This window comes from Egretta garzetta, unplaced genomic scaffold, assembly GCF_000687185.1.
Source record: "Egretta garzetta isolate BGI_Z169 unplaced genomic scaffold, ASM68718v1 scaffold11, whole genome shotgun sequence".
Classification (NCBI taxonomy): domain Eukaryota; kingdom Metazoa; phylum Chordata; class Aves; order Pelecaniformes; family Ardeidae; genus Egretta; species Egretta garzetta.
The window spans coordinates 2,336,940-2,348,781 of NW_009258621.1; the positions used below are offsets into that span (position 1 = coordinate 2,336,940).

Consider the following 11,842-nt stretch of genomic DNA (forward strand, 5'->3'; position numbering starts at 1 on the left):
GGCGCCGCGGGGTGCCCGGCTCCCTGCCCGGGGGCGTCGGCGCTCACAGCCGCCCTTCCCTTCCAGCGTGCCTCTGCGAGAAGAACAAGCGTGTCACCAACTGCAGGGCGGCCAACGGCGTCTGCCAGTGCGACTCGATCGGCTCCGGCGTGGCTGTGAACTGCGACACTCGTGAGTAAAGCACGCGTGGGGCTGCGGCTTGGCCTGGGCGTGTTCCCTGGTACGGGGCGGCAAGGAGAAGTGCCAACTAAAGCCAAGGGAATACGTGAAAACGGCCATTGAGTTCCCGGCAAATAATGGTAGCAAGGACGGGGAAAGCTTCTTGGGCTTCCACATCAACGGGCAATGGAAGATAAGCCTTTAGGAATCCTCCCGTGTCACTTGTGTGGATGTGCGTACGCTTATACTGATGCAGGCTCCCTCATCCTTCTTAATATTCGGTCTCTTAGGGCGAGGGTTTCTCAAAGATTAATTTTTAGCTTCCTTCTGAGCACGTATCATGACTTTTCCTGCAAATGTAGAGGTGAAAGAGCCTTATCTCAGGACCTTACTCTTGGTTCGAGTTCAGCTAAGCTGTAAAATGATCCTCTGGCTAATCGAAACCGAAGGTGGCTGGACTTCTTACGTGTTTGGCTTCAGAAGCTGACATCTTGCTGTTCCTTTGACTGTCTGCACCCCCTATGTGTCAGGCACCCAAAAAAAATGTAATGGCCTCAGATCGAGGTTCTTCTGATTTAATGTTGTCTTTTTACAGCCCAAGAGCTCTGTTTTGAATGCACTGCATTATGTGGCTTTCTTGTTATTTTTAGTGACTTCGAAATGCCTGTTGATGAAAGCAGAAATGACAGGCTCAAAATCGGGTCGTCGTGAGAAACCAAAAGATGCATTTGAAGATACTGATGGCCTTTACGATCCTGAGTGTGAAAATACTGGTGTTTTCAAGGCAAAGCAGTGCAATGGAACCACCTGTTGGTGTGTGAATACAGCTGGTGTTAGAAGAACTGACAAACATGATACAGACTTGAAGTGCAATCAATTAGTCAGAACGATGTAAGTCTTTCAACAGGGTGTGCTGTGACATGAAAACACTCTCCTGTATTAGATTCTTCATTGTAGAGGATGTATCCATATGAATGATGTGCTGGCAATGAACGAAGATGGAGCAATAAACACTTAATTACTGTTTTTTTTTTTTTTTTTTTCTTCAGAAACAACGAGATTTTGAAGGGTTTTGGAGGGGGCTTGCTTGCTTTTTTTCTCACTATGTTTTTTTTCCCTGGAGTTAGACTTTTAGTATGCGTTGTTATATGCGTGTACTTTAAGAATATTCATTGTATTTACTTATTACTTCAGGTGGATCATCATTGAAATAAGACATGCTGAGAGGAACACTCCTCTGAACGCTGCATCTTTAGAGAAGTAAGTGATGATAGTAGGATGTCATGGCAATGTCTGCATGCACTACTCCATATCTAGTGTATTTCTAAACATTTGTTTAAAAGTACGGATGGCTTTAAAAGTGGAATGGGTTGCCCAGAGAGGTAGTGGAGGCGCCATCCGTGGAAACATTCAAGACCAGGTTGAACGGGGCTCTGAGCAACCTGATCTAGTTCCTGCTCACTGCAGAGGGGTTGGACTAGATGACCTCTAGGGGTCCCTTCCAAACCAAAATGTTCTGATTGTCAAACCTGTGAACTCATTTGTAAGACATCTTAGAGGTGACCTACAGATTGTTCATCGAATTCCTTTAATTTTTATTAGAATAAATTAACTGCTAATGAGATTCACTGCCATTTAAAATTGATAGCTACTTTTTAGCAAGTCGGTATACTAAAGGAAATGCAAGGTAATGAGGTGAAACTGCCCAAAAAGTAAACTGACAAAAATGGTGGAGGGACACATAGAAGCAGCAGGAGAAAAATAAGTTTAGCTATTTTTTGGCTAAAATAAAATTCTAGTTCTCTCTGTCAGAGGTCATATAGCAAGAAAAATGTGCTTGTAGCTATTATTATTCCTGCTTCCCTGCCCCCTCCCCCCCCCAAAAACAGAAGCTTCTACTCTCTAGCTGCTTTTCTGAACTCAAAACTGTTCAAACTCTTCTCTCTAACACTGCAATAATGTACGTGTTTGTTTTTCCGTAAGTGCATTTTCACTCTTAGGAATTAACAGCGCTCTAGCATAATTTAGTAATCAGAGTATACTGGGTTTGGTGGGGGTGGAGTTAATTTTCTTGGTAGCAGTCGGTATGGTGCTGTGTTTTAGACTGGTGACCAAAACAGTGTTGAGAAGACACCAGTATTTTAGCTGTTGCTGAACAGTGCTTGCATAGTGTTGAGGCCTTTTCAGACTGTCTGCTGCTCCACTGAGTAGGTTGGGGGTGGGCAGGAGGTTGGGAAGGGACACAGCAGAGATGGCTGACCCAAACTGAGCAAAGAGATATCCCATATTGTTATAATGTCGTGCTCAGTAATAAATCTGGGGGAAGTTTTTCCCACGTAGCTATTGCTGGGAGACTGGCTGGGGGTCGATCTGCTAGTGGTGAGTGATTGCTTTTGCATCACTTGGGGTTTTTTATTTACCCCACCCAACCCTTTCACTTACTAGACTGTCTTTATCTTGACCCATGAGGGTTTTTTTCTTGCTTTTGCCCTCCTGATTCTCCTCCCAGTCCTGCTAGGGGGAAGTGAGTGAGAGACTAGATGAGGGTTTTGCTGCCAGCTGGGGTCAACACATCACAGAGACACTGCAGGGAAAAAGAACTATTATACTAGTCTTCCCTGCTTCTGAAAAAAGGTATGTAAAACAGTACTGGTTTTAACAGCTGTGGCTTTAATACCCTTACAGGTTCTTCAAGGAAACAATTACCAATCGTTATATGCTGAATGGACGCTATATAAGTGTTCTGGTAAGAGGCACACAATTTTTAGTAAAGTACCAGAATTTTATTTTGTTGTGAATAACTTAGAAAACTCTTGTCTGACTAATACAGTACAGCATGAGTCTTATTAGAAGCTCTCAAAATAGTGACACTTACTGAGCAGCTAGCAAATGGCCGTAACTGAACTGAAATACTGACAAATTACATCTTGCTCTCCTCAGTTTGTAGATGAATTCTTACTTGGCTTCACTAAAAAAGTGGGGTTTGAATCATACCATAAACAGTTGGCTTGAGAACAAGTACCATAAACTTGATTCAGGATGTGATTGGATCATAATATTTTGCTGTGTATTTCATAGATGGATTTAAACTAGCCCCTTCTTAATACCATACTATATTTTTTGCAGTATGAAAAACCTTTCATTACTATTGATTTGAAGCAAAATGCCTCAGACAAATCTTCTGGAGACATGGATATAGCTGATGTGGCCTACTACTTTGAAAAAGATGTAAGTGTCATGGGTAAAGTCTGCCAAAGACTAGTTGTGTCTATTGCATTGCATTCAGTAGTCTTACTGTGTACTGGCTAAAGCAAGGTGAATTACTGCAATGCCCAGATACTTGCTAGTTCACATTGTAATTGGCATTCATCTTTTATTTTTTTATCTGTTTTTAGCTAAAAGGTGACTCCATCTTTCTTAATAACGCACTAAATGTCAGCATTGATAATGAGGTGCTGCATTTTGAGAAGATAGCGGTCTACTACGTTGATGAAGTAGCACCGGAGTTTTCCATGAAGTCTCTGACTCCTGGCCTCATTGCTGTCATTGTAGTAGTAATAGTAGCAATAGTTGCTGGAATTGTTGTTCTGGTAAGTTCTAAAAATGCTGCCTAACAGAATGTGTCACTGTAATCTGGGGAGTAACAACGTACCAGGGGAACTGGACTCTGATAGGAAACAGTCTTCCTTGGTAAACTAGCTTCTTTTTTGAGACTTGAGAGGTGGGAAAGAGGTGATGGACATACCATCGCTGTTTCAGGTTATGACCAGAAAAGAAAAGTATAGGGAAAACTCATTGAGGTGAAGAAAGTACCTGTCTTGCCTCCTGGTTTAAAGTAGTTGAGATGGACAGACAGCCTCTCGTGTACCTCGCTTTGGAAGGATGGGGAAGGGACAGGTTCAAGTTTAGAGTTTTAAAGTCACAACCAGATAAAGTTACATGTAAGTCAAGACTTAAAGAAAACTTCACAATTATTCTGTCCTTTTACAGGTCTTCACAAGGAGGAGGAGAGGGAAGTACGTGAAAGCAGAGGTAATTAATTTCTGTTTATGGCATATGTGCAGGGAGGAGATTGGCCAGAATCCAGAAACTCCTAAATTTGCTGTAGGTTAAAAGCTTGCTTTGGGTGCTTCAGATGTGTTCAAAGAGACTGAAAGTATTCAAATTCTGTAACTAGTTTTCACCTCTCTACTTCACCATGTTCATTCTGCACTAGTTTCAAAGGCAACTGGTGATCTGCATTTCCCAGGGGTGGGGGGCAGTGCTGACAGCAAGTACTAATTTTACATATCTATAGCAAGGGCTGTAAAATCCACAGGAAATAGATAGCCTTGTTCTGTCTGAAGACCTTTACTTGAGGTATTTGCATGGAGCTTCCAGTTTCTATTGAAGAGCTACTTTCCAATGGAATAGTAACAAATGGTGCTAGTGCATGGTGCTTCACCCATGTTTAGAGCCTTTTGTAAAGGAACCAATGGGGTGTTGTAGCTAAACAGTGAAGTCTGCTCCCTGCACACACAGGGAAGAGTGCTGTGGTTTTTTTAAAAAACAGTAATTAAACTGAAGTGTTACAGTGGTCTTGGCATGTTTGATTCTATTAGTGTTACATCAAACCCCTTTGCTAATGAAAATCTGGGTGGTTAAGTCCTATTGACTTCTTGGGTCTCATGTTGAGAAGTAGCACAAATGTTGATCTCCTACTTCCTCCTCTCCAGGTAAAGGAAATGAATGAAATGCATAGAGGGCTGAACGCGTAATTAAATCAGCTGAAGACAGAATAGGATTCAAACAAGAAGATAACAGAAACATTGGAGGCATGGATCTTGCCTTGTAAAAGATTTCTCCTGAAGGGGAGGCAGTTGTGCTCACTTAAATGATTGCTAAAACTCTTAACAGCCAAGACTGGTAACCATGCTACTACTTTTACTATTTGTTGAGAGTTAAATCTTAAATGCCCCATCTTACTCAAGTCAAACTTAACTATTGCTCCCTGATTTTATTTTTTTTTTTGTAATGATGAAATGAGTTGACAACTGCTGTTACTAGGGTTTTGGAGCATACATGCTTAAGGGGTTATTTTACCCTGTGGGAGTTTTATTGAAAATGATTTTTGTAGCCATGTTGTAATGAGACTGTCTCCTATGTAACTGAACATGATGTTTTTATGGCTGTTGTACATATTTGAAGTTGCTGTAACTTTTTTATTACTTGAATTAATAAAACTTTGAAACAGGCTTCTAATTCTTCCATGTTGAAATAATTATGATCTGCTAAGTTAGCGTGCTTACAAATTCAGCAGTCTAATATTTCTTAAAGCAAGAAACCTTGGCATAGGTGAAAATATTGTAGAACTCCAATTAACAAAGTTTGTATTAGTCATCTAATATCTCAGTGGCATGATATTTTTTCTTAAAGCTGTGAAAAGTATGCTTTATCTTATTTTCCACTCTTGACGTGCAACAGGAGTAAAATAAAATATGGATTGTTTGTATAAAAATAAACATGCGAATGTAGTAATTTCAGGAATGCATAGGCTGCTCTTTCACATGCTATGTAAGTATTTATAATAAAACAAGCCTCTAATCTGTAACATCTCTGGTGTGGGGTTGGGGGTGGGTAGCCTTGGCATCTGACAGTGGAGCTGGGGAAGAGCTATTGCACCATTCCCATGATTTGCATAGTGAAGTTGCACAGCTAGAATCTGTTTCTGCTTTTGTTACTGCTTGCTATCATGGAGGCTGACCAAGCTTAGGCTATCTTCTGCCTCCCAGAGCTTTGGATAAAGGAGCTTGCTTTGACAGTCAGTAATCCATGTAATATATATTGGCTAGCAAGTAAACGTGTAGTCCACCTAGCATATCTGATTTATAAAGGAAATGCTGTAACTGCAGTTGCTAGAGAAATAATGAGATATAAGATAAGGAACTGAATGACAAATCTAATTACTAATGTGGTGGTTGTTTTGACCCCCTTCCCTAAAACAGGAAAAGTAGGATAAACTACTGAGCAGATACTGTGTTCATAAAATTATATGTGAAACATACCCTATTAGAGAGCTTGTGTGCGTCTGCTAAATACAACAGGGAGGTTACTGGACTGCGTTGAATGTACCCCTGCTGTCGCGGGTCACCAGTGTACCTCCTGCCTTTGAGCGTCATGGTAGCTGACGTGTGTGTTACTGTGTTGGATGTTGAAATGTAGGCAGTGACCATTCCCTTGGGTCTTCCAACATCTGATGGAATGAACTCAGGGGGGTGTGCTGAGTTGCTGCAGCCCACAGCTCTACTAAATTTCTTTTGTGTCTACAGTACGTTTTGGGAAGCGGAGACATGAGCATCGATTTGCTGTCAAGTTGCTGCTCCTGCTAATCAGAAAAAATCCTGCAGCAGGGAGTTTACTGGAGTGCTTTGCAGCCTTTTCAGATGCTTTTTCAGTCTCAACTTCTGTAGGGCAGTCTCTACCTCTGCTGGTAGATGCCACCCCCTTTCTCCCCAGGTATACAGGTGGTCTGCGGAGGTGTGATGAATTTCATACAATTCTGTAAGCTGTTAAACAAAGTCTAGTTTTCAGTAAGCTTGCCTTTTGCCTAGTATTATCGTCTTCCCCATTTCTTCACTATCTCCATATCCTATACTTAAATGTCTACAATATGGTATCCTTGCTGTTCCTTTCTTCTCCCCAAAGATAATAATGCTATTGTTTCCTATCCTCCTCTTCTTCCTACCCTCCCCATCCCCATGTCATACCTTATTTTTGGCCTGTGGGATGGAAAGAGATGTCATGTGCTGTGGCTGGGCTGGAGCTATGCAGGTGCTGACTTGAGTGGCTGGTATGTACCTGAGGTCTGGCCTGGTCCTCGTCCCAGTCAGTTTCTTTGAAAATCGTGTTCTCCCTGCTTTTCCCACAGTAGAAGAAGACAGAGCCTTTTCATTTTTTTTTTTGCCTAATGGAGCTTTTCATGTTAAATACTTGCACAAGCTTTTTGCCTTTAATATGGCCTGCTCTCTTGCCAAATTTGACTGAAACTAGCCCAAGGGATCAGAAAATTGCAGAGTTTACAGAAATTAATTCAAAAATAGAAGACAGCTTAACTAAATTCACAATTGAAGAGATCGTACTGTACCTGTTTCTAAACTCAGTTACTGCGGTACAAGCATGATGCCACTCAGCTCTCAAAATGGTGGTCGATAATAGATTTTTCCCTACTTTCCTTTTCTAAGAAGTTTTATTGACCTTAATATTGGGGGGGGGTGGGGTGGTGGTTGTTCTGTTTTGTTTACTAAACACTGCACTTGTGCAAAAGTCCAGCTGCGTAGAAGTGTGTATTTATGGAGAAATGGAAAAGGACAAAGGGGACAAGAGTGCAGCTTTATTGTGTTTTATAGTTTTTTATAGTTAGAGGACACTAATGTGCTGAAATTAAAAAAGAAAAAAAAGCCACTATGATAGTGTCAACTCTCCACATATGCATGTGATGTTTCTTCTTACATCTAGAGCAATTTTGAACTTCTGGCAAAAAAATGATCACTATTAACAAATAATACGGCATTAAACAACAAAATACTAAGTGTTCTCTATTTTAGTACTTTGAAAGCATTCAGTAAAGTTAAAAAGCAAGTTTCCTGTAAAAGAAACAAACCAGTAGAACTTAATAAAGTTGTATTAGTCACTGCATCAATTTTTGACAAGGGAAATGTTTTGATGCTTCTATTTGCCTAATTCATTAACTTCCTTCCATGAAAGAGCACATTTTTTAAACCTAAAGTTCTACACAAAGTTGTGATACCCTGTTCCCTCTCTTTTAATGTAATGTCAGTTGTGATAAAGGATATGAAGGGCAGACTGAAGATTTATTAAATGCTTTGAGACTGAATAAATGCGATCTTTTGTTACAGAGAGGGGATGGGCACAAACTGTACAAGAAACCCTAGCAATAATATTTATCTTGGGGCTTGTGTACAACATGGGAAAACAGTGTTTGTATAGGCAAGGGCAAATCTATTCCTTCCTTATGAATTATTACACTAGCATATATATATTAGTTATTATTAACTGCTTAGCAAAATTAAATAAATGTTTATGCAGACAATGAGAGACTTTTTGGAAGAGGATATGCAAATAACATCTTTGAGAAAGCATGACCAATAAAGTCTATACAACTCCCTTCCAAAGACCTAAGTAATCCCTAAGCATAGTCTCCACAACTACAAAATGAAAGGTCAGTGTTGTGTGTAGGGTCTGTTGATGGTAGCATGCTCATTAGCCTCTGGAACAATCACAGTAAGTTTGGTAAGAGGAATAACGTTGTTTGTCAACCATGTTTATTTATATCCTCACCTGCTGGGGAGTGTGACTGCTATAAAACACAGTGACTTTGGCTTACAGATGGCTTGAAACAGCCTGAAAAATATTCTAGGAAACTAAAAATGCTAGCAGCTCTGCCGCCCCAGCTTTACAACTGAACTCCAGCAACTCCCGGGAGCGGCTGCAGTCTGGTATGCAGCTGGGCATATGGGCGGTCGGGCACGCTGTAAGGATGCCTTGCGTGTTGGGGATAGTCGGGCCCATCCCCACAGAGTTTTACGAATTTTGCTAAAATCTTTGTCCTCCTTGTCTTGGCAGCGACGTGCAACGGCAGACATATGCAAGGGAGAGGGTGGCAAAGAAAAAGGAGGTGGTGTGTCATGTTAGAGGCAACACTTACCAGCTTATAGCATGTAAAAATTTCATACATGTAAGAAGTGTTTTTTTCTCTACGAACCCCTAAATGCACTGCGGAATTCTCATGTGTTCAGGTGCCTGCAAAGTAGAGCATGGGTGTGCCAAATTGGTCTGAGTGAAAAAAATGCATACAAGAAAGTTAAAAGGTTCTTTACAAGGCAACAGCCACGTTTTCTGTTTTCCAACTTACATTAACTAAATATTCTAATCTTATGAATATTATCTGAAGTCTCTGCTGCATTATATGTGTGCACATGTACATACACATCGGTCCAATACAAAATTTTCTGGTGACCGCCACCAACTCAAAAGTGTTAGAGCTGCCGCTGATCACACTTGTATATTAATTAACCTTTGGTAGAAAAGGATTTTTTTTTTTTCTGTAGAATGGTTAAAGGACATCCATTTTCCTAACTGAAAAGCCATTGCAACTTTTCTGTGTATGCCAGTTATGCTTAAGCACAAACAAAATTAATTAAGGTCTAGATTAGCATCTATTTTCTGCCTGCCATGTGTGTAACAATTACAGCCATCTTCTCATTGCTCCTGGTAGACAAGGGAGCAAGGAGGAAGCGCTCTGTTAGCAACAGCACAGTGGAGCGACCAAGCCTGGCAGCAGGGAGATGATCCCCAGTCAGGGTTAGACCTGTGCGGATCAGCCGGTGCACCGAGCTGCCTTGGAAGAATAATAGATGGGGCAATGAAAATGGCAGAAGCTCAGAGGAAAGGTGATCAATCCGGTGACGTCTGTGCAAGAGATGTCACAACATAAATGTTTTTCATGACTGTGAACGCTAAGAGCATTAGCGGCTGGTTTGGGTGGTGGCTCTCTGTGAACAGGAGCCCGCAGCTCAGCAGAGCTGCCTTGAGCAAACCGCTGAATGAAGAGGTGTAACCAGCCCAGAGGAGAGAGAAGAAAGTGCTGCAACACACAGCAATTACAGCTTAGCAGACATTATTTTACCTCTTTTGAAGGCAGTAATGAGGTCCCTGGAGCCCACCTCCACTCCTGCTGTTTGTACAGGACACTATTTTTCCTTCTTGTCCTATCTTCTGCCTTATCAGTAGTCATCAGTATGTACAAATACAGACACTCCCAGCTATTCATAATGTATATTTTGGGCTCACCTGGTATTATCACTTCTTGGCAAGGTTGCCTGACATTATGAGTGCCTTCAGAAGGTTATGTATTTGCTAAATGGCAATTATTTAAGCTGAATTTTCCTACGTGAGTACTGCTGCAAGCAAACACTTTTGGTAGAGGGAAGTATCAGAAAATAAGGTTAGGAAAAGTACACTTCTTCATACTGAAAATAAACCAAACTGCCCTGCCAGAGCAATGTCATTTTTACAACTGTTATGGAGAGGAGAAGATGATTTTGGACAACTACAAAGCTGTCAAAGCTCTAGTGACCTTCTGCTTTGCTTCTTCCTTCCTAAGTCAAATGAGGGCAGGTTAGACTTTCTCTTCTCCACAAGAAGTGTCCCTGGTCCTTCAGCGAGTGCATTTGCAAAAGGGCTTTGAAAGCCTTTCTGGAACAGCTGTGTTACCTCAGGGGTACCGGGCTGGGGTTTGGGTGGGGAAGGCTGAGGTGGGGACAGGCAGCCCAGGTTGACAACTGGGCAGGAACGGGGCAGAGGTTGCGTTCCCCATGGAGGGACAGCCAACACACAGCAACACCTTCAGACTGAGGTATAGTTTAGTGTGAAAACCTGAAGTACTCCTTTTGTGGGCCTCTGAGGGCCTTTTGGAAAGCACCTATTGATACCAAGAAATATTAAAGATGAGCACATTGATTCACTGAGTGGGAAGAAGAGAGAAGTCAAGTGAGAAATCTAGGGAAAAAAAAAAAAAAAAGAGGTCCCAAAAGCGTTCCAGAGCTGGGACCAGGGGCAGGCTGGTAGGAAGAAAGGAGGGGTGGGAGATGAAGTTGGAGAAGCTGAGGTAACATATGGTAGAAAGGAGAAAGCAATGGTTCACAGACAAAGGGATGTTCTGAAGCAGCAAGGTTCACAAACCAGAAGAAGAGGTGAGCATTTATGCAAGAAATGCTAGGGCATGTAAAATCTAAGACATGTTTTGTCTGTAGGTGATGGGGTGCAGGCAGCTGAAGTGGGGTACAAGAATCATGATTTAGGACTGACTAGAAAAAACTGGTGTGAGGCAAGAGGAGTTTCCAAGAAGATTTGGTTTAGCTGATGAAACCTGGGATTTCCCATTATTCTTAACCAATAATCACTAAATGAGACTGTCAGCTGTACTGTTTCTATTCCTTTCAATCTTTACAGCAGAAGGAAAAACAAAAAATGAAAAACACTTAGGACAGCACAAGGGAAAGATCACAAAAAATCAAAAAACTGAAGCACTCCAGGCATAGGGACCACCCTGTAGCCAGGGGTCAGGATCCTTCCAAGCCCTGTGGGGCAGTCAGTTCCCTTTCTGTCCCTGAACTGGATGACCCCAGTGTGTAACTGGGGGTCAGGTCTTGGGTTCTTTGGCCATTTGCCATGTTGTTCCTTGTGCTGCCTGGGAGGAGCAACCCCCTCACCCTAAGGAGGGCGAGGAGGGCCCATTACCCCACAGCCTTCTGCCTCCTGGCAGCCTGAGCAAGGCGACAGCCCTGTACTCAGGCTGTGTTACTGCTTTTGCCTTCTGGCACGAAGCTCCTTGGCACCTGGAGGCCCATGGGCCTCCATGCTCCTGGCCCGCAGGACACGCTCCTCCTCATGGCCTAAGGGGAGCGGCCGCCTCAGCATGGCTGCCTGGGGCTCCCTTCCTCTTCTGGGAAGACCTTTGATGACTGCGTGCCTGCGCGCTTTGGCTTTGACTTGGGGTCGTACAACACGCACACACGACGCCTATCATCCCATGGCGCTCAGCACCGAAATTGAGGCAGCACCGAGCGCTGGCACCGCGTCCCCGGCCACGCCTGCCCCACCGGCGGCCACCGGGAGGGCGCAG

General features: G+C 42.6%; 1 protein-coding gene across 1 annotated transcript in view; it reads left to right on the plus strand.

The window, feature by feature from the left end:
* Positions 1–4,916, plus strand: part of EPCAM (epithelial cell adhesion molecule) — a 10,063-nt gene extending 5,147 nt beyond the window's left edge. Inside the window, exons 3-10 of the mRNA XM_009648163.1 lie at positions 67–171; positions 810–1,050; positions 1,354–1,419; positions 2,845–2,905; positions 3,286–3,387; positions 3,555–3,749; positions 4,150–4,191; positions 4,875–4,916. Of these exons, the coding sequence (XP_009646458.1) occupies positions 67–171; positions 810–1,050; positions 1,354–1,419; positions 2,845–2,905; positions 3,286–3,387; positions 3,555–3,749; positions 4,150–4,191; positions 4,875–4,916 (854 nt within the window). The remainder of the gene's footprint in view (positions 1–66; positions 172–809; positions 1,051–1,353; positions 1,420–2,844; positions 2,906–3,285; positions 3,388–3,554; positions 3,750–4,149; positions 4,192–4,874) is intronic.
* Positions 4,917–11,842: the final 6,926 nt, after the last annotated feature.